Source organism: Cotesia typhae, unplaced genomic scaffold (genome assembly GCF_013202065.1).
Source record: "Cotesia typhae breed Kobodo isofemale line unplaced genomic scaffold, CoteBio_Ctyphae contig_56, whole genome shotgun sequence".
NCBI classification, from domain to species: Eukaryota; Metazoa; Arthropoda; class Insecta; order Hymenoptera; family Braconidae; genus Cotesia; species Cotesia typhae.
In genome coordinates, this window is record NW_027423760.1 from 800,005 (window position 1) to 823,497 (window position 23,493).

A 23,493-nucleotide genomic window follows, 5' to 3' on the forward strand; every position below is an offset into this window, starting at 1 on the left:
CCGTGTCAAGCTTGTCGTCCTGATTGTTGGCGTCCTAGGAAGGATGAAACAGTCTTTTGTATCCTCACTTGCCAAAGTTCCAGCTTGCTCATCAAAAGCTGAGTTCTTGGCAGTTAGGATGCAGAAGGCTGTTTTACTTGGTTCTCTCCGTCTCTTAAGGGAAATGACTTTGGCCTGCTGTGATCACTAACCGCCTTGTTGTGCGGAGTGGTCCAGCAGTAACGGATGGAGCTCAGGCTGGGCCCTCGGAGAATCGGACTCCGGGAATAACCCCCCTGAGCATTTAATAACAAAATAATAATAATTGTTACATCCCAGACTTTCGGGTTTATTAATTTAAATTTCCCAGGTGGGTGGAGTTAGGTGATCGATAGATCCCTTTAACATCCGTCACAAACAAGCCCTTTCGTAATTTTATTAATTGTTGGTTAAAAAGACCTTACCTTTAAGGGCGCCATAATTCTCCTCATATTATACCCTTCTTTTCCAACCAGCGGGTTTTTGACCGTAGCGAGGATCGTACAATGGATGGTTGCACCAGGTGGTTCCGCCTTGAGTGGCAGGTCGGCCTTGATAATGGCCCAATCCCGTTCGACGTTGGTCTAATAGGCTGGCAGCCCTTGGTCCTAAACCCTCCGAGCGATTGGACTTCCTGACAGCGACGACGGTGAACCGGGCGAATGGTCGAGGAGGTTGATACCGACCCGTGATTTGACAACGGTCACTCACAGATTCACTCACCAATCGCGGAACATTATCCGAACAATTTGAGAACCTTTATTGTACCGAAAGACCTGATTCTAATTGGAACGTCTTCCCCGGGGTGTAAATTCGATTGGTTAAGAGGAAGGAGAGTACTGCTTAAAGGGGGAACAGCTTAAAAGCGCTCGCCCCTGTGGGACTTATAAAAAATGGCACGAACGTAGAGTTGGGTTATAATAGGTTTATTAAAAATTTGGAGGGAGAGGTCCGGTCAGCTGAGCAGCGTTCTGTGCTCTCCAAAGTCTCACTGATTACTGACTGGATGCTCTCGTTAATTAGTTTTTATAAATTAGCATCAGCCATCTTTGATCTCAGGTTGCAGCCAGAGAACGACGCTGAGGCCCGGGTCCCATGCTGACGCATATGTTTTGTCTAGCTCGGGCTGCAGCGTCTCCTCGGAGTCTTATCTCGTAAGATTTCCGTTGCCTCGCTGGTGATAACCACCTGCGAAACAACGGAATTTCTATTGCATTTGATTTCGTGGAATAATAATTTAATTCTAAAAAGATTAATTAAATTTTAAAGTTAAATTTTCTGGGACGTCACATAATAATAATAATAATAATAATAATAATAATAATAATAATAATAATAATAATAATAATAATAATAATAATAATAATAATAATAATAATAATAATAATAATAAACCGCGCATCTCACAACTTGGCTTGAAAATTGACATGTCCCGGAAACAGGTCTCCCGCATTCAGTGTGTGATTGAGTACGACACAACTCAAACACCATACACGCCCCGAATTCGGCGCATTGCTGCTGAACTTCGGTGGCGTCATCACACACTGAACAAGAGTACTCTTCATGTCATCAAGGAAGAGTCTCTTAATAAATTGCGGGCTCTAGTGGCTGCTAAAAAGTCATTAGAGAAAAGGCTGAAGCGGTTGGTCGACAACTCGTTGTTTCGATCCAGCCCTTCACGGTTTCTGACACCAAAGACCGATCGTAGCAGAGTACACACGAGATGGCGGAATGTTTTTTGGGTTGGACAAGTGTGCGGTCGTACATCTGGCGAGGGGTAAGTGCTCTGATACTGGTGATGATGTCGAATCAGTGGATGGGAGCGTCTTAAGACAATTAGACGCCGGGGAGTTGTATAGGGGGTATTCCATGCCAAATCGACCACTTTTGACCCCGACCCTTTTCGATTTGGCCGAAAGTTTTCCATCCTTTTCTACCCTATAAAAAACGGTTCTCAGAATTTTTTTGAATTTTTTTACCTAACTCCAAAAAAGTTATGAATTTTTCAAAAAAATGGCTTTTTTATTTTCAAATAGCCATAACTTTTTCAAAACTAAACATTTAGGTACCTTTTTTTTTTTTTTTTAATTTTTGTTTTTAGATGTACTTTCCGATAAAAAATATTAAAAAATTTTTGTAAGTCAATACATATGGAATTTTTCAGTTTTTTGACAAAAATCAATGATTTTTCGAAGTTCGACATTTTTTTTTTTAAATTGTTTTTTTCTAAAATAAACTTTAATCAATTCCACAGTTATCCCTGTAGAACCCAGATTGGGCCGATTTCTCTTTCTATTTTTTTTATTCAATTGAAAAAATATTGTTAAATTTTCAAAAATGGAAAAAAAATTTTTTTTCATAAATTTTATTTATATAATGAGATAAATACAATTCAACGATTTTACGGCATTACATTTACAATTTAGAGGCTTCATCGATGACTGTATTTAGTAAGATTCAAATTTTAATATATCAATTAGATCGATAAACTAGGGATAACAATTATCGACTTACCTATAGCCAGTAAACTAGATGCTATAAGCTAGTATGTTTTGATTAAAAGTGCGGCTTTTTCATTTTGAGATCTAAAACATAACCTATAAATCTTTTGTGCAATCTAGTGTTTTATAAAAGATTGTCATTACATTTGTTGTATAAATAAATAATTTCTCTTGTTTATAAGCGCTTTTTTAATTTGTCTTTATGGCGTCAAAAAAGGTATTTGATCGGTGTTGTAATCCTTTTGAGTTGGAATCTCATTTTAAAAAAATTGGTTTACGTCCGGCGACTGATATTATGAAAGTAACGTTAGGGTTAGATGATAATTATTTATTATGCAGTTCATGTCGAAAAAAAGGTTCAGAGTTAGTGAAGCAACAAACAAATGCTCGTAATGATCCTAGTGCTGATGTAAGTGACCGTGAAGACAACTATAGTGACAATAATGACAACAATGCTCAGGCTGATAATGATAGTAATACAACTGCCATGGATCTCCCATTATCCTTATCATTCCGTAAGTTTTTTTAATTATTTATACGTTACTTGAATACATTTATAGTAGCTATATGTTTCACTATTATTTTTTAAGGTTCCATGTCATTTGATAGCGAACCCAAAGCATCACAATCAAGCTCAGGATCCCAAGTTAGCGCTGCAACTCAATTACCCGTAATAAATCATGCATTAGAATTGTTAAATCAATCACCGATTCCATCGAAGAAATTGAATGATAATCAATTTTTGAACAATAAAATAAATCGGGTATCCGACAGCTTGAAAAAAGTTTTGCTTTCTTCTTCAGATGAAGAATCGATTGATGACGATGGTGAAAATTTTCGCTCTCTAATTAAAATGTTGTATGATAATAAATTCAACGATAAAGAAACTGATAAGTCTTTGAAAATACAAATTTTAACATTATTACCTATAAAATGGAGTGAGAGACGTATTTGTGAAACTATGAATACATCAAGACATTTGTCAAGAGTAGCAAAAAATTTGGTTGAAGAAACGGGTTTACTTTCTACACCTGAATCGAAATTAGGTATGGGTAGCGTAAAATCGATGTTTTAAATACACTTGAAAACTAAATTACTCAACATTTTTGTATAGGGAGGACAATTACTGATCAGGTAAAATTAAAAGTTGAAAATTTTTACAACGATGATGAGTATAGTGCTCAAATGCCCGGTATGAAAGACTTTGTATCAATTCGAAGTGATGATGGTAATCGGATACACGTCCAAAAAGACTTATCCTGTCTAACTTAAAAAGAATTATACCAATGTTTCTGTGAAATAAATCCTACTGAGAGAATTGGATTTTCAAAATTCGCTTCTTTGCGACCAAAACATTGTGTGTTAGCAGGGGCAAGTGGAACACACACCATCTGCGTGTGTACGATTCATCAAAACGTGAAGTTAATGATGCTTGGTAATTATCAAATTAATTAATAATTATAAACGCGTGAATTTTAAGTTTACTAAATTACTGTTATTTTAGGTGCAAATATTTATTCTTTGACAAGGAACACAGAAAAGCCCATTAAACACTACAGCGATTACTTGAGCATGATTATATGTGAAAATCCATATTTTCAGTGTTATTTAGGTGGATGTAAAAACTGTCCTGGGGTCGATGAGTTGAGTAAAATTTTACTAAAATGTTTTGAGGACCGGGAAATCGAGAATATTACATATAAATATTGGATATCAAAACCGAGAAGTAGTTTAGAAACTATTATTAAGCCTACAGAAGAATTTGTGGAAAAATTTTGTAGTGAGTTAGAAATTCTTCTACCTCATTCGTTCATTGCTAAGGAGCAAGCCCAATTCTTGAAGACATTGAAAGATACATTGAAACCAAACGAATACGTTATTATTTGTGATTTTGCAGAAAATTATGCCTTCGTAGTACAAAATGCGGCAGCTGGTTTTCACTGGAATAATAATCAGGCAACAGTTTTTCCAGTCGTTATTTATTATACAGTAAATAACAAACTTGAACACAAAAGTTTAGTAATTATCTCAGATTCTAACAAACATGATGCCGTTGCTGTTCATGTTTTCATCGAAATAATAACTGATTACGTGAAAAGTCTTCCTGAACGTTGTAACAAGATTTATTATTTTTCTGATGGAGCTCCTCAACAATTTAAAAACTTTAAAAACTTTGTAAATTTATATTCCCACGAAGATGATTTTGATATTCCTGCTGAATGGCATTTTTTTGCGACTGCCCATGGGAAAGGTCCGTGTGATGGAATCGGTGGTATTCTCAAACGACTTGCAGCGAGAGCAAGTCTCCAACTCGCGGTAGACAAACAAATAACGACACCAGAAGAACTTTTTGAATGGGCTTCTGCACCGGATAACTTGCCGAATATTATAGTGAAGTTTTCCCCAGAAGAAGATTATGACACAGCAGTAAATGATTTAAATGATCGATTTTTGAAAACGAAACCGATTACAGGAACTCAACAACTACATTGTATAATTCCGGACAAAAATGGTTGTTTACTAGTTAAAAACTTTTCGAATTCGAATGAACACAGAATTTGTAAAATATTTAAACGACAGAGAGAAAAGTAATTAATTTTAGCTGCATCAATTATTGATCTTACTAATTACAGTCATCGATGAAGCCTCTAAATTGTGAATGTAATGCCGTAAAATCGTTGAATTGTATTTACCTCATTATATAAATAAAATTTATGAAAAAAAATTTTTTTTCCATTTTTGAAAATTTAACAATATTTTTTCAATTGAATAAAAAAATAGAAAGAGAAATCGGCCCAATCTGGGTTCTACAGGGATAACTGTGGAATTGATTAAAGTTTATTTTAGAAAAAAAAATTTTAAAAAAATGTCGAACTTCGAAAAATCATTGATTTTTGTCAAAAACTGAAAAATTCCATATGTATTGACTTACAAAAATTTTTTAATATTTTTATCGGAAAGTACATCTAAAAACAAAAATTAAAAAAAAAAAAAAGGTACCTAAATGTTTAGTTTTGAAAAAGTTATGGCTATTTGAAAATAAAAAAGCCATTTTTTTGAAAAATTCATAACTTTTTTGGAGTTAGGTAAAAAAATTCAAAAAAATTCTGAGAACCGTTTTTTATAGGGTAGAAAAGGATGGAAAACTTTCGGCCAAATCGAAAAGGGTCGGGGTCAAAAGTGGTCGATTTGGCATGGAATACCCCATATGTACGTGGACTAGTCACTTCGAATTCAGAAACATATTCTTTATGCTTTTATTACGATATCTTTCGATCAAATCAATCGTTTTTTATGGAATTTGTAGCATTCTATATATAATAAAAGCCAATTCATTAGCTCTATGATTATACCACCCAAATAGAAAGGCTTGCTTGACTATTACAAATGTGGCAACTATTGGGTGTTCAACTACTGCAGCACATCAGAATTGATTGTACTACTACTCCTCCTAATATAGTAAGTATATCTTTAGAACCTCGAAGAAAAATAAATATTCAACTCCTTACGTAAAAGAAAAATTCATTTACCTCAGCAAGTCCTAAGACACCTTTATTTTCATATGGAGATAATCCATCAGCATAATTGCAAGACATTTTCTGCTGTGGCGAATTTTACAGAAAAAAAAAGTTCGTCAAATTTTTAGTTCGAAATTACATAAACGACACTCTTATATAGAAACTGTCATTCAAGTGAATAACAAAAATAAAAAGCTTTATAACTTAAATGGTTTGTGTCAATTTTTTTATTTACTCGAGAGCTGTGTATAATGTTTGGAATTATAACAAATAATACAATATGCACTCGAGTGGTTAGCGATGTCTCTTTTAATTTCATAAGCTACAGATAAAAAGCCCGGCTCTCTTAAGTTGGCGGGGGGTAATTGATTTTTTATTAATTTTTTTGGCTAATTCAATTGTTTTTTAACTGTTCTTCAATGTTTGATCAAAAATTTCTTTTGTTCGTTTTTAGTTTTTTTTTTTTTTTAATTTTCAAAAATTGACTCTCAAGTTAGCACTAAATATTGATTTTCTCACTTTTTTTTTTTTTTTAATAGTTTATAATTATTTATTCATTGTTCGATTAAAAAAAACATTTGTTCGTCCTTCGTTATCCTGTAATTTAATAATAAACTTTTTTTTTATTCTAAACCAATTTATTTTCACCGCGCATGCGCAAAGGTCATTCGAACCGTAAGTAACCCGGCAATCTTTAAATGAGAATTATTTGTAAATTATCGTTATATCCAAGGGACATAAAAAGTTTTCTGTTAATATTTTTTAGGATTTAAGTTGATAATTATCTTAAATATACGTATTGCATGTCTTTAATGCAAAACACGTCGGTAGGTTCTACAATGGCCTAAAAAGCAGTTCTTACTTTGCATGTTCTGCCATTTTTGTATAATCTATTTATTTATATTAAATACTAATGGTCGTTTAATAGTTTTTAATAGTGTATTTGGATTATTTCATAGTAATAAATTTATTGATGAACTTTTTTTTGTCAAATTCGCCCGAAAATTTTGTTATCCTTTCAGCTATACAACTATCAAGTTTTTTTTCAATTTTATATAAAATTTTATGAGAGTAATCAACAATCGATTAATTTTATTCTAATAAAAATATTCAATTAGTTATCAATAATAGTATTGTACTATTCTACTTCCGATTATAACCACACGAATGACCTGATTGGTGCGGTTTTTCAAATTTCAAATTGCATTTTCTCATAATAATAATAATTCAATATAGAGAAAAATAAAAAGTTTGACAACAGATATCGTGATCGATACAATTTCAAAAACATGTAATAGACTAGTTACTTATAATCAAAAAATAATAAAAAGAGAAATACATAGATAAATAAAAGATAATTTTTTAATTAATTATTAATTCACAGACAACTATATCTGTGTTTATATTAAGACGATAATCGAAAAAATTATGATTATGTTAATAATATAATAGTTACCTACCGACCGATTTTCTATTGAATGTAGTGAAGTCTATTGTATTTGAATTGTCTAACTAGACGTGTTTAACTATATTTATAATTAATTGATAAGTTAATTAGTAACAGGAATAAAATTAATTGTGCATTAAGCTGTTGGTTTGTAGCCAGGTGATTTTTCTTATGTGATTTTACGTATTAACAACTGCATAGAATCATCTAACGTAGGATAATTTATCACAATACTATCAACTTAATAAATAATTTATAATAAATATAACCATATTCAAATGAACAATCATAACTTTCATAATATTTAATAATCAAAAATGTACAGATAAAACCTGATGTTGTCACTGTTGTCAGTGTCATAAACCATGTGTCTTAGTAATGTTGAAAATCATGCTGGTAAAGCAATAAAAATTAGTAATGTACTTAAAATTTTTTTCTACAATGAACCCATTGTTATTAATAATTATGAATGTATTCATGGTAAATATAGAACTGATTTAATAGAAAAAATTCCAATAACTGAAAAACAATTTATGATAACTGATTTTTAGTATTCAGCTAATAAAGCAGCTAATGATAACATTAAAAAATGTCAGCGTACTATCTACTTAATAACCCTTTTTGTTTTGACTTATTATTGCTAAGACTTGGATCTGATTATTACACTTGTTTATTGTGTTCTGATAATTAACTACTGGAGAGATCAAATATATAAACTTGTCTAAGCAACAATAACACCGTATAACTTCATTTCAGAAAAAACTGCGATGTTTCTAATAATTGATAATATTTATGAAACTAAAATTGACAGATATTGAAAAAATTTTTTTAATTTTATAAAAATGAAATTATTATGAAAAAATTTAATAAAAACAACTCCACATTTGAAAATTAAAAAAATAATTAGTGAACATTTTTAGAAGCATTTTTTTATTGTAATTGATTTGCTACAAAAATTAAAAAAATTTAGCTGTCAGCTAGTATTATTGATATTCTATTAAAAAGAAAATTATCAATAGTCTTTTTTATAGACTGGTCTTCAAAAAATTATAAATGTGTTAGATTCATAGTGGTTTGTTAGATATGTTTATATCAATGGTGGCTTATATTTTTTGTTACACTCTCAAAGCTCAATGATAATAAATAAAATAATATTATTAAATAAATTTTTCTTTAAATGTAATTTATTAGTAATTTAAAATAATTCTATCTGCTTACAATATCTAATTTATATCCACAATAATTTTCGACCTACAACATCAAAAAAGTTAAATAAATAAATAAAGTTATCAATTAAATAGTTTATTATAGACGTGAGCGCTAGTAAAAAACTAAATCAAGATCAAATCTATTTTTTTATTATTATTATTTAATTAAATTATTTATCAGTTCATGTTAAAAATACTAAGTAAAGAAAAAAAAGATGAGAAAGATATAAATTAAAACGAGAATATTATATATCTGGCGTGCGCGAATTGGATTACAAAAGAAAAAGTTTATTTTACTTTATTTTACATTGTTTCCACAGAGTTATTCTCAATAAGTTAGTAAAACCACATAGAATTTGTAATCGTTTTTGTGCCATTCGGTCAGCTGGAGAGAACAAATAATGGTGAAAGCCCCTAAAACGTTGATTAACACGTGATGTTAGCCAGAAACTAATGGCCTTAGCACACTGATTATAGCTGAGATGAATTGAGGACAAAGCACTGATAACTTTAAGTAATGATAGTAAAATAACTCATGAATAAGATCAATTGAAAACTATGAGAATAAAATGATATAATAATAGTAACGCAAGAAAAATACAAGTTCTGCATATATTCTCGGTCGATAATAATTCAACTAGAAAAACAAGACTCTTATGAAATACTTTTCATTCTCACTTTCAGGCACGCATATTCTAGTCCACGTTTTTGATTTCACTGTTTTCTTTTATTAGTATTGTTATTATTATTATTATTATTATTATTATTATTATTATTATTATTATTATTATTATTATTATTTGGTAAATTAAATTATAAAACTCCCAGCTAAAAATGCCAAAATAGGTAACCTCCGTGGTTGAAACTACTTATGTACAGTAAATATAAAACTTCGCCCCAAGTGGCACAAAAATATTTTATTGAATTTAAGTTGACATAATTATTAATGTTTAACTTCTTGGTAAGCAGAATTTACCAAAAGGTCAACTATTTTTTGTGACGTTTGGCGTATAAGTCCAAACGGTCTCGATGTTGAATTATTACACTGACACCGATGTTTTCATTAATTTTCAGCGTGCTTTCCTAAATATCAAAGCGGTGTTAAAATATGATATCGAATTTCACATTTCTTTTATTGATAACTAAAAAAAAAAAGTGTCAACTTATTCACATATAAAAAATCCTGATAAATCCACGTAGCGTTAATATAAGAGCTGTTATATTCACGCAGCGTGGCTTTATCAGGACTTTTTTACTTATGATGAGTAGACATGTCTATTAAAAAATTGTCTCATGCTTTTCATATTTACATTTTTAAGTTCATAAATGATAATAATAATAATAATAATAATAATAATAATAATATATATATATATATATATATATATATATATATATATATATATATATATATATATATATATATATATATATGAGAAGAGAAATACGAGTTATTTCTTTGGATCAGCGAATTATATTCAAAAAGTGTAATATTGCAGAAAAATATTTATTTTCTTTAATTTGAATGTTTTTCAAAATTTAATTAGTTCCCTTAATTAATTTAATTAACCTTTTTTTTAATAAAAATAATAAGTTTTTTTTTTTTAGAATTTAAATTTGTTTCATTTCCTAACAAAGATAAATTTGTTTATATGTTTTTTTTTCGCTACGTATTTCTTTATATTTTAATTAAAAAAAAGAAAATTTTTCGATAGAAGGACATCATTATTGAAAATTTATTCAAATTTCTGCTACATTTATGAAAGATGATAGCTGCAGTGCCACCTAATGGATTGTCAACTAATCGATTACATGAATACATACATCATAATGTGTATACGCAAGTGGTAGTGTTGTTATTCAGTTATTCGACATATTTTTCACACATGCTCCAATTTATTTCAATTAATTTCTTCCGTATTTGATTCAGAAATTTAACTTCTTCGATCGTTTATTAATTAATTGATCAAGCTTTGTCTGTCTATTATAATAATATTATGAGTGATTTTTGATCTTAGAACATTACGGAGTGAAGTGGGTTACATTGACAAGTCAAGTAGCTCTACGTACATATGTATGGAAGGTAGTTTGTCGAAATTAATTTGTAAGTTAGAGTATGTTTATATTTATGTAATTTTTTGGAAACCTTAAAAACTCAGTAATTATTTTTATGACTTCATACTTTTTTCAGATCTAGTTGATGTTTGATATCCGATATTAATTAAAAAATCATGAAACTGGTCAGAGGATGTAAGTGTTCAAAGTTACTCCATTTTGGATTACGAAAGTTTACAAAATTGTTTACATTATTACAAAATAAATGGCTTTTGCAGTTTATTGGTAACATGTATAATTCTGAAAAAACATCGGATAATTCAATAACATGAAAAGATGTAGATTGAATAAAAATATGGGAATGGAGTTATCATTGCCAACTCTTAACTAAGTGTATGGTGATCGAAACAGAGTAACTGCTTCGCGGCATAAATATTGGTAATAAATATTATTTTGTTGAAATATTGACTTATTAATTATAATTTAAAAGAATTTAATAGATCATATTGACACCATGAATTTTATTTTAGTTGGAATGGACAGACACCAATAGATTGCAATGCCTAGGAATATTGAAATAGTATTTCAGGTTTTACTTGAAACTTAGTGCAGTAGTAACTACGGATTATTGGTATGTTTGGAAAGGTCGTTTCGAATAATTTTGTTTCAATTATGTAATTGGAGATTTTTGAAGCAGTACTTTTTATTTTCATGCAGGTATGGAAAAATTTTCGATATCAGGTTGTATATAAATACATTTTTCTATAAAAAAATTTTAATATGACCTATATTAACGATTCTTTATTTTAGGATGTTTCTGGTCAACTATATTAGTAAACAGTAGAATTGAATCTAAAATGAGTACTGATATGTAAGTTTGAAATGTTTTATTATCATTAAATAAAAATTTATCATTTTTTTTTTTTTTGTGAAATAAAGATACAATTTATAAGCTGCTTAATCACTTTTCGTTTGTGACAATGTTTTATATTTCAAGTATATAATGTCGATTTATTGAACAAATATTCTAATTTTAATATTTATAACGATTCTCAAATAACTGATGTTTTTTAAATCAAATATTTTATTAATTTATTTATTTTTTCAGATTTATAAAATAATAATTCCAAATAAAATTAATTTCGAAAACTAAAGTAAATGAAAATATTGATATCTTTAAACATGGAGCACAAGATATTTCGTATTTGGATGTATCTATATATTTCTTTAAATTCATTTAATAAATATTCAGTCAATATTTTTTGCTTGAATGTAAGTATAATTAATCATTTTTCATTTTTGATTAGAGACATTGAAATTGAAAAATAATTTGTTCTATGAAGTAATACTGTTATATCATATAATTAAAAGTGGATAAATTTATAACTAATAAGATTTGCAATAAAATTAATTTGTAATAATCTGATGATTGACAAGAAAGTTTACTAGTCGCCGATAAAGTAGATAATCTTTCAATTTTATTTTTATATGCAACAATGGCTAATTAAAATCTGATAGTTTTATATTTTTAATTAAAATATTTATGTTAGAAAAAAATTTTTTCGTCTGATTTTTAATTTTTTTACAATTTATTTTTCTGTAAAAATAAAATATCGTAATTGTAGTTTATGTACTTGTGTATATAACTTATAAACATTTTTGACTTAGCTATTTGTATTATTATTATCATCATTATGATTATTATTAACATTGTTATGTTCAAACAAATGACTACTTGTGTGATGAATATTATATCGAAAGAACCTTTAACAAATAAAAAAAAAGTTATAAAACATTTATTTTATAATTGAAAATTAAAATAAATCAGAATTGCGTAAATATAAAAATAATATTTAGTAAATAGATATTCTTGTGAATCAGACAAGGTGTGAATTAAACATTAAAAATTTAAGTAAGGTGCTTTCATTAAATTTTTTTGTAATTACTTAATTGACTAACTGTTGTTATTGATTTTTTTAGGTATTACTAATTTTTCAAGTAAGAATGCCACCTAAGAGTAGAGTATCGATAGACGATGCAATTAATGTATTGATAAAATATATTAGTTATTTTGCATCGGATCAATTACCTGAATGGTCTTCTGACGTATGGGATAAGATGTCAAATGAACCTGAATTTAAAGATAAGTGGAATGTTCCTTGTATAAGAACAAACATCAAAGAAAATCGACGCGATATTCTAACGAAAGCAAAGGAACGATGTGGTTATTATGTACCTATAAAAATAATGACATAAATAATGATGATAATGACCTCGATGATGACATCTCCGACGATTGCGACCGGGACGACGTTAAAAAGATCCAGATTATTATAGTAATGTGTATATTAATGAGCAGAAGGATTTTGAGTGTTTTGATGTAGTACTTTCCAGACATCTATGGAACTCGATTCAAAAGTTACTCCTATTGTAAAGAACGATAGTAACTATCCCGGTCTTCAACCTAAAGTATGGACTGATACTCTGATATTAGAATTTTGGAAGCAGTATCGATTAAAATGTGCATTCGTATTTAAAAAGGTACTATTCAACAATATGGACATTATTATGCAACAATGATAGGACGATGCAAAAGTAAGAAATGTAGAAACAATTTATTTTGTTATATCGAAAACGATCCGGGTATTGATGGTGATGTTATCATAAAAATGAACTGTCGAGACACACGATTTGAGAAGCATGACGATCTTAGCCGTCCACTTAGAGGAAAAAAAAGAGAAGAAATGAGAAAAGAAGTTAAAGATAAAGGAGCAAAAGCAAGTATTAGAGAAGCATCCCGAAAGCTTCTTCAACCTGGAGACACTCAATGTCCAGTGATAAGTAAAGCGAATGTTCTATACCAATTAAAAAAGAATCAACAGAAAATGAGTATGATGTGAAGCCAGAAGACAGGCGAGATTTGATAAAAGCTCTTATGTGTGTAGATGAGACCCCCATTTACCGTAATTCGATCAAAGTTGTAAGTGCTTCACCTTTCTGGGTTTTCTATGGAACACCTTCCCAAATTCATTGTTATCGTGAGTATCAGCGATTACACAAAGACTTATCATCAATTAGCATTGACGCAACTGGTGGGATAGCCTGAAAATTTATTGATTGTGGTGAACGTACAAGTGCTATCTTCTTATACCAAATCGTCATAAATTTCTATAATACTACTATTTCGACATATCAAATGTTGTCGGAATGTCATGACACAGATGTAATTACATTCTGGTTAAGAAGATGGTTACGGCTTGTACGTGATTCTTCGACTGTTCAGAGGATTCCTGGCGAGGTTGTGTGTGATGGTTCACGTGCGTTACTAAACTCAATAGCTTTAGCGTTTAATAATCAATCATTACCTAATTATATCGAGTCGTGTTTTAATAAAGCTAAAAATAATACTTCATGGAAACCGAATACGTATATTCGGTTGGACACAGCCCACTTCATTCATGCTGCCAGCTCTTGGAAATGTTGGAAGTCGGTAAATCACAAGAATGTGAAAATTTTTATTTGTATTGCATTGCACTGTTGATTCAGTGTAATACTTTGAAAGACTTTGAAAAAATGTTAATATTGATTTTAATTGTTTGTTCTACCGAATTTGATGATTCAACAATTTTTTATAATCAAAAATATATTACGCCTCTAAATGCTCGAACAGAATTAGAAAATATAATTGGTAATAAAAACAGTAAAGATTTGTATCATGAAATTGAAGAAAATATGAAAAGTATGGACTTCGATGCTGAAAAAGTACTATTTTGAATGACGAAAAAGAAGATCCAAGTAGTGACTCGTCTACCATTAGTTCATGGATAAAAGATCTTGTTACTATTTCAAATAATGTTCAAACTACTGGTAAAGTATTAAATTGTTTTTATGTACCATTATTCAAAGAGTCCTTTCTAAAAACTGTCAAAGATTTTCCACTGTGGACACAAGTATGTACTCCAAAAATAAATTACGTGCTACGTCATCATATATTGAGCAAGACTTTAGAGATTCAAAAGAAATGCTCAATCGGCAAATCGGTCTTCCTGCACGAGTCGACATTTTAGTGAAAGCTCATTTGAAAAATCTTTTAGGTGGTATGGTTGTATTTCAAAACAAGCTCACAAAATTTGTCGATGACAATATTGATAAATCTACTATATCTAACGATTCAAATTGTAATGATGCTAAGTCGGAGGAAAAAAACAGATGGTGTTAAGGTTGAAAATTCAAATGATGCTAAGATTAAGGAAAGAGCAGATGATGTTGAGGTTGAAGATAGTATTGATTTTGAAAATTGGCGCGGCTTGGGTAACGATATGAAACATCAAAACTTTGAATGGATTAATTATGCAAATAATTTAAATCACCCTACACAAGATATGAAAGCCGAGAATTCAACTATGGAAGTAAGTAACGATTCTGTTATAGAGAATTTGAATAAATCTATTGAAAGCGAGCATGATTATAGCTTAAAAACTAGTACTCCGAAAACTACCCAAATCTCTGAAAGAAACGTATTAGATGCTGCTATTGAAAAAAGAGAAGGAAAATTAATAACGAAGGTAAATACTTTAAAGACTGTCCTGAACTTAAATTAATAGATAATTTACTTGCATCTCAAAAGAACAAAGAAAATGTTCCTACTATAAAAAAAAAAGGCAAACAAACAGAATTATATTTATTGATAAATGGGAATCTAAGTGGACCAGTTATTCATAATGGGGTAGCTTTTTTAGCTTATAATACTTGTCCGTTTGACAGTATAGTCCAGTTAATTTTTAATGGAGCATTAGAGAGTAAGAGCTTTCATGAATTTTTAAATTGTTCTGAAAATTCGACTTTTAAAGTTGCATTAAATTTAATGAGAAATGGTGTGATCAAAAATGGGCAACTATATAATGATCGGTTCAATATTTTACACAAAATTTATCAACAACAAGAATTAAAACAACCAATGAAATGGAATGATGAAGATACAAATAAAGTAAACACAATATCACGTGTAATATATTGCGAAGACAATGTTAGTGCGTTATGGAATAAATTATTCCAAAACGATCCTAGTTTAATTGAAAATATAACATGTACAACACCAGAATGTGTTGATTTTCAAAATAAAAGGCCTACGCTGTCTGTCAATTATGAAATTCTTCTTAAGAATGGTATACAAGATTTGCAAAATGCTCTCATCTATCATGGAACGTTCCAATCAATCTGTACTTTTTGTAAGAATAAAACACGAATCTGTGAACAAAAGTTAAACTCTTACATTTATATTGAGTTGGACATCAAGCTGCGTAACCAAGATAGCAGCATGTTATACCGGTTACGAGACTTTCCAACGTTTTTAAATATCAAAGAAAATGAAACAAAAAATATACGGTATCGGTTGGTATGATTTTATTACAATATTTCTAAAATTCTAAAAATTGTATTCTAATTTTCTTTTTAATTTTCAGTTTGTGTGGACTTATTGGATATAATGCACATCATTATATTGCATATTGCCGCAGATTATGCGGAGATTGGCGATTTTATAATGATTTAATGAAGGAGTCAAAGCCAATTGGGAAGCATACAAAAATTTTACCACATGGAGTTCTTTATATATTAGAAAAGTGATAAGTCAAGTAATTTTATTACTTTTTTATAATTATAAAGAACAAAATTTTCATGGTGATAAGGGTGGCACAAAAAAACCCATTATTTTTTTTTTTCTGAGTCGAGTAAAAAAATGTTAGTTTTTGCTGTTTTAAGAGGTCGCTCCAAATTTTTTTAAATTTCAAAAATCGTAAAAAATCGAAATTTTTTTTTTTTAATTTTTTTTCTCGTTACGTCGAAATTTTATAAACAAAAAAATAAGTGCCTGAAAGTTTCAATTCAAAATTAAAATTTTGAAAGGTCGCTAGTAATTTTTTTTTAAATTTCAGAGTCAAAAAATGCTAATCCAATTAAATAGTCTTAATAAATTAAAAAAAATTATGAGCGACCTTTTAAAATTCACATTTTAAACTGAAACTTTCAGGAAAACCTTTTTTTTTTGGTTTATAAAATTATGACGTCACGAGAAAAAAAAAAAAAATTCGATTTTTCACGATTTTTGAAATTTAAAAAAATTTGGAGTGACCTCTTAAAAAATTGTTTTAAGCTGTCCTTTGGAGCGAGCTCTTAAAACATCGAAAACTAACATTTTTTCACTCGAGACTCAAAAAAAAATTAGTCAGTTTTTTTGCGCCACCCTAATGGTGATAAAAAAATATAGTTGGAATGTAATGTTATTTTTAGACAAATTCACATCATAATAATTACTATCTTAAAATAGAGTTTCAATAAATAGAAACTGAATTCTTAAAAAAAAAAAATCTGCTCAGTAAATGCTGATGAATTAATTCATTAATTCGAATTATTTTTTTGTTTAATTGAGTACTTAATCGTAATGTCTACTGAATAGCAACCGTAATACACGATTATTATGATGAAAATTTAAATACATATTTTTAGAGCATGTTAAATTAATCTTGAAGATTTTAAATTTTTATCGATGTTTTTGAATAATTTATTCAGAAAATTGTTGAAATTTTAGTGTATGAGTATGGTGCAAAATAATAGGTAATTTAAAAGAATATTTTATTTAATTTATTCATCTTTGTTGAAGAATTTATTTATTTATTAATTATAATTTTTTGTTTGCTAATTCTACGTACAAAATAGAAACCATCCATATACTAACATATACTATATAGTTATATGAAAATTTTCATTTGATATTAATTATTAATAAGAACCAACTTCATGTTATGTATTTTATATTTAATAATACAAAATCCTTCAATCCAAGACTAAAAATTTTGTATTAAATGTTAATTATAATTAAAAGAGCAGAAGTATGCCACTTTTTATTTCAATAACAAAATCATTTTTAATTATAAATGCGTAGTTTTTCAATATTTTTTATCCTAATTGATCGAGTATGAAAATTCTAAAACTTGTTAGATGTTTGTCAATTTTAATATGATTATCAACTATCATTATAATAATAGGCTATAAGTTGATGATAAATAAAAATATTTTTTTCAATTACAGCTACTAAGACTATTACATTCACCTAAGCATCTGTCACAACCGAATTAATTAAAACCAAACTTAGATTTTATATTCGGGAAAAAGTGAAGCGTAAAAAATATTCTGATAATATATATTTGGTAATCCTTCCTAAACACATTTGTATTCGTAATATAATAATTGCTTTTATTAAAAATTATTTGTTGTTATGCTATTCTTTTTCTTAGATATGGGTATCTAATACACAGAAATATTTTTTAAAATTAACACAAAATATCGTAATGAAAAGCTGGTTTGATAAGTACATGAGTCTAACGTTCAGCTTCGCCGGTCTCTTGCAATAACAGTGCTTTCTGATCTTTCTTAAAAATTAATTTTATTTATAACGATGGAGAGACACTATATTGCTCAATCGAACCTAAACTTATAAAGCTGATAATTGATCATGCTATTAATGTATTAGAAGTAACTATTCATACGTAAAAACTCTGAGTTAGTCACGCAGCGTGGATTTATTAGGATTTTTTACGCTTAAGTAGACATGTCCTAAAGTTTTATGAAAAATTATCTTATGTAGAAATTAAAAATTTTATCGCTGTGAATTTCTGAAAATACTTTATCAATAATTGATAATATAATTATTATTTATTTATTTATTTTTATTTATTAAATATATATGCCAAAGCTAAACAGCCGAATAGCAATGATAAATAAAGTTTATATCAACAAAATCAACATAAGTAGTATTGGTTAGAGATAGTTTAGCAATTTATAATAATAGGATTTATTTATGATTTTAATTTACAATTAGAATATAAATTATAGTTTAAATTATTAAACTAAATTAATAAGTCTATATAATACTAAGTAGAAATTATTAATTCATTGTTTCAAGATTCACAAAATAAGTAAAGGCTTTATTTTTGAAAATTTCGATGGATTGCGAGTTTATGATGTCAGCTGGTAGTTCTTGCCAAGTTCGAATAGCAGTTACGATGAATGAATGCTCAAATAAAGTGGTAGCAAAGTTTGGCATTTTAAAAGTGACATTATTATTTTTCGCTAACAATCCACCAGATTGTCTTACGTCAGCCTCAACTTCATGGAAGAGATCACGCAGAAATTTTGGTTGACCAGTTTCAAATAATTTAAAGAGCAAGCATGCCAATGAATAACATCTACGTGATTTAACATCTACGTGATATTTATTATAATTGATTTGTTATAAAATTCTGAAAAAAATTATCAGGTGTTTGCTGATTTCGGTATCAGTAAATATCTACGATATTAGATATTGGATCTAATAGACACTCAATAATTTTTATAGAAGCTACAAGTGAAATTTTTAAAAAATATTTTCGTAGAACTAGTTTTTTAAATGAAGTTAAAAATATTAAGGTCTGCTGCTTTGAGTATCATTAAATAGTGATGAAATAAAAATGATTAAATAAAAAAAATTATTAGGTACGTGTACTAAAGACGTGCAATACGTATATTTAAGATAATAATTATCAACTTAAATCCTAAAAAATATTAACAGAAAACTTTTTATGTCCCTTGGATATAACGATAATTTACAAATAATTCTCATTTAAAGATTGCCGGGTTACTTACGGTTCGAATGACCTTTGCGCATGCGCGGTGAAAATAAATTGGCTTAGAATAAAAAAAAGTTTATTATTAAATTACAGGATAACGAAGGACGAACAAATGTTTTTTTTTTAATCGAACAATGAATAAATAATTATAAACTATTAAAAAAAAAAAAAGTGAGAAAGTCAATATTTAGTGCTAACTTGAGAGTCAATTTTTGAAAATTAAAAAAAAAAAAACTAAAAACGAACAAAAGAAATTTTTGATCAAACATTGAAGAACAGTTAAAGAACAATTGAATTAGCCGAAAAAATTAATAAAAAATCAATTACCCCCCGCCAACTTAAGAGAGCCCTGGTGGCTATCAGGGGCAGCTTGAAAGAAGCTTAAACTATATATCCATACTATAGCACAACACTGAATGTCGGTAATTGTTATGTCCTGCGAGGTTACTAGATTCGCTGATGATGACACCTCGTGGACAAGTGGGTTGTTTATTGTCACGCGGGATTTGATTTTATAATTTAATTTGAAATATACTAAAAAAATTACTGATTGAGATTGTGTGGCAAGGTATGATTTTTAAATGATAAGAGTTCAATTGAACTTTATGTTGATGTTTATTTAGAAATCGGAGAGATGGAGTGAATAGTTACAGCTCTCGGGGAGAAGTGAAGTCACAAAGTCTCAACTCTGACTCCTCAGCTTCACTTTCCCCCACTATGGTTACACGTATACACTTATACTATTGCTAGAACTACCCTTATACATAGTGCGTAATATACTATCTTACATGTACTTATATAAACTTACTTTTATATAACACTTATTTGCGGCTGCGGCCGGCTTACATATTCATGTACCTGTATTTACCTGGCTTTAAATTCAGCACAGCGACCTGGGGAAACCGCAGAAAACCTGGTCGAGGTACAGACAGTAATGATAACATAATATCAGATCGTTGTTAACAATGATCATCCTTATCTATTATTTATAATTTAATTAACATATATTCATTAGAATCAATTAACGTGTTATAATTTTAAAAGGCTTTTAAAGTATTATCTGCTCAATAAATTATATCAGATGCGGATTTTACTTAAATATTTGCTAATCATTTCTAAATTCAATTTAATACCATTTACTATTCAATTATTCTAATATGTAATTAAATTTGTCTAAAACCATTGTGACATTAAATCCATACATATATACACATGTTGTAGCGTCTAAATACTCATTATTTATGTTATTTAGTTACTTAAAATAAAGTGGATAAATAAGTTATTTTTATTTATTTGTTGTCAAATTCAGTTGAAGTGCCTTGTTTTTAGAGAACAAGAGACCGTTGACTTTCCACACGTGTCTTTTATGGCTTTTCTTTTAAGGACTTGAAGTTGTCAATGTGGCAAGGACATGTTCTGTGTTTACTCGAAGATTTTATGGTTTTTCAGAACCTAATACTATATTCCTTTGTATTATTTTCTTGAGATTAAAGTTTCTCTTTCGAAGACACGTGTGCACTCAACGACCAAACTCAGCAATTAAATCAACTATTAAATCAAATAGAAATTCTAAATCTATATAAAATATAAATATAAATTTAAATTATAAATGTAACTAATTAACATATTCAAATTCTGTTTTATCTGACAAGTAGTGTCACCTGCCAGATGCAACCCAAAGCATTATAGTTATTGCGACATAACATAATGGAGTCTCGAATTTTTTTTTCTCCGATTCACGCGGGAAAATTTAAATGAACTTGAGTTGAATTATTTTACTCTCAATCAATTTTTTTTTTTTTTATGTGATTAATATTCTATCGACTTCGAAAAATTCACAAAGAACACGAGCACATAAGGCATGCACATTTGGATTTTCTAAACTTTTTTTGAATATCATTAATTTCAGAAAATCCATTTATTTTGGCTTAGCCTCAAATCGAACACTATACTCAAATGTAGCTTTACAGCGACTTTTAAAATCTATATAACAAAAAACACTATTTATAATTTATTATAAACCAAATTATACGAAATTTGCCTGGTAATGTATCAACGATGACACCTATTGTATGACTGTATATAACACTGCTGTTATTACAAATTATTTCTGCAAATTTATGATAATATTACATTTTAATTAGTGAAAAGTGATTTTGTATTGAGATATAAAAATTTTTGTTGATATTTGAATAATCTAATAGAGGAAATAATTTTTATAATTTATCTTCACTTATATCCAACAAATCATCATATTCAATGGGTCCTGTACAAAGAGGGCACTGATTATTGAGATCGGCAAAACACGAAGTACAAAATAGTCCATTACAATTAGGTGTCATACATTTGATGTGATTGAAGTTAGTCTTATTCACAATAGTTCCACATATCAGACACATCTTTGGTTTCTTAAAACAATACTTCAAAATTGGGTACTTCGAAAAAAAGTTTTCATAGGATGTATTAGATTCACCATTTTTGATGTATTTTAGTCCATTCTGGCAACGCAGCTTACGTCTAACGAATTTTAAAAAATTTTCTCGGACTCTACAATAATTCATTGATATTAGACAAAAAATAATAAAAGTTTCTGAGTTAATTTTTTACATTACCGAAGAATATGATTGTATAACCAAACTGTTCGATGTCTTGCTCTTTCAGGATAATAATAACTCATGACCGTTTGACTAAATCTTCTACCATATGGCTCAAAGAGAGCCAATAGCCAACAAAAACTAATTATCATTGCAATTGTTATATATTGATTATAATTTGGTGATGACGGATCCGGAAGACAAAGAAATGTTGAGTTTCTGTTATCATTTTGAAATCGTAAAAAGATTTTAGATACATTTCGATAGATATCCGCGATATATTTATTGCCAACAACATGAAATCCAATAATGTTACTTTCCAAAGTTTTCGTTGAAAATCGACCATAGTAATTGATGGTACTTAAAATCCAGAAAAGACTATGATCAACAAATAAATTAATGCAAAATTTGATAGTTACTATCCCTAAAAAAATTGTTGATCTAGCCATTCGAATTTTTTCTTGAGTAATCAATTTTATTGACAATAACTTGATATATTTCTTTTTTTCTCTTCTACTTAGTGGCAAAACTATTTCTTTTTTTTTTCGTCTTCTAATTAAATCAATATTATAAAAATTATTAGTAAGATATTTATTATCAAAAGAATCTTTTGTTAACCACTTGTATCTATAGTTAATAACTCTGAAATGGATGAAAAAAAATATTAAGAAACGTAATTCATTAACATTAACTGGAGCCAGGAAATTCTCACCTCAATAAAACACATAAGAAAAAGAAACTTGTTATGAAACTCATTGAGTTAAACAATATCGAAAACCTACTAATTTGAGATTTAATATCTTTTAAGATATATATCACTATATTTTGATACTGATTATTTTTGTGAGTTTCAAAATTCAAAAAATGTGAAAAATTGATTTTAACGTAAAACATTGTTTTCAGTTGATACATAAAACTTTTGATGTCTATAAAAAATGACTAAGTACATAATTTTTTACACTATTAAAGTAATAAAAAGCTACTATAACAAATAATATTGAATTCATACTTTTTTGAACAGTATCTAAAATCATATTTTTGATTAGAGAAGTCAAGAGACATACGAAGTCCAAAGGTTTTATTGTATAACATAAATTTTGTGCAGTATTTGCTATTTCACAGAAATGCTTAAATAGTGGTCCAAGTTTTGCTTTACAATCAGCTATAGCAATGTTAAAAACATTTTGACATTTCTCATACGGTGTTCCGAACTTTTTATTGCAAAGGTTCACAATGCTTATAAGCCAATCGTAAACTGACTTTACTATTGAATCTATAAAACATAAAACCGTAAAGCAATATACAATTTATGACTGACAATACTTACAAAGACTGAGGAAACATTTTTTTATTGTGTATAAAATGATTTTAATATTATCCATTACATTGCTGATAACTTTGACGATTTGCATAATAGAATATCGAAATGCTAAGTAGGGTTGTATCGTTAGATTAGTGAAAGTTTCAATAATTTGTTTCAATTCTTCCT

At 28.6% G+C, this 23,493-nt stretch overlaps 3 protein-coding genes and 1 long non-coding RNA gene across 20 annotated transcripts in view; 3 read left to right on the forward strand and 1 right to left on the reverse strand.

The window, feature by feature from the left end:
* The window catches only part of LOC141532128 (uncharacterized), a 140,359-nt gene extending 132,433 nt beyond the window's left edge, over positions 1-7,926 (reverse strand). For 6 of the 14 annotated variants that reach the window (XM_074250341.1, XM_074250338.1, XM_074250340.1 and 3 more), the window contains exon 1: positions 444-1,189. Coding sequence is in view for 3 of the 14 variants with exons in the window: in XM_074250328.1 (XP_074106429.1) it covers positions 6,050-6,115 (66 nt within the window). In the remaining 11 variants the exon portion in view is untranslated. Of the gene's footprint in view, positions 1-443; positions 1,193-6,049; positions 6,620-7,497 lie in introns of those variants that run through there. The other 8 variants (XM_074250331.1, XM_074250336.1, XM_074250328.1 and 5 more) reach the window with 8 other exon arrangements.
* On the forward strand, positions 3,837-5,197 carry LOC141532093 (uncharacterized). The gene is made up of 2 exons (XM_074250263.1): positions 3,837-3,954; positions 4,024-5,197. The coding sequence occupies exons 1-2, from the start codon at positions 3,945-3,947 to the stop codon at positions 5,109-5,111; spliced, it is 1,098 nt and encodes a 365-aa protein (XP_074106364.1). The 5' UTR covers positions 3,837-3,944; the 3' UTR covers positions 5,112-5,197.
* A 2,603-nt stretch (positions 7,927-10,529) lies between the features above and the next one.
* Positions 10,530-12,973, forward strand: LOC141532089 (uncharacterized). 4 transcript variants are annotated; one of them, XR_012480030.1, is made up of 7 exons: positions 10,530-10,806; positions 10,884-10,942; positions 11,026-11,185; positions 11,278-11,464; positions 11,558-11,618; positions 11,856-12,019; positions 12,728-12,973. It is a non-coding gene; the product is annotated as an uncharacterized LOC141532089 (long non-coding RNA). The 4 variants fall into 4 exon arrangements; XR_012480029.1 differs by having other exon boundaries at positions 10,531-10,796; XR_012480028.1 differs by having other exon boundaries at positions 10,531-10,806; positions 10,884-11,185.
* Positions 12,974-14,277: 1,304 nt separating this feature from the next.
* On the forward strand, positions 14,278-17,112 carry LOC141532108 (uncharacterized). The gene is made up of 2 exons (XM_074250282.1): positions 14,278-16,138; positions 16,210-17,112. Exons 1-2 carry the CDS (start codon positions 15,612-15,614, stop codon positions 16,370-16,372), a joined length of 690 nt encoding a protein of 229 aa, XP_074106383.1. The 5' UTR covers positions 14,278-15,611; the 3' UTR covers positions 16,373-17,112.
* Positions 17,113-23,493: the final 6,381 nt, after the last annotated feature.

What these genes read in the sequence shown, in the direction of transcription:
- LOC141532108 (XM_074250282.1), top strand. Translation starts at nt 15,612, where the DNA reads ATGAGAAATGGTGTGATCAAAAATGGGCAACTATATAATGATCGGTTC. An exon ending in ACAAAAAATATACGGTATCG is followed by an intron (nt 16,139 to 16,209) that starts GTTGGTATGATT and finishes TTTAATTTTCAG; the next exon opens with TTTGTGTGGACTTATTGGAT.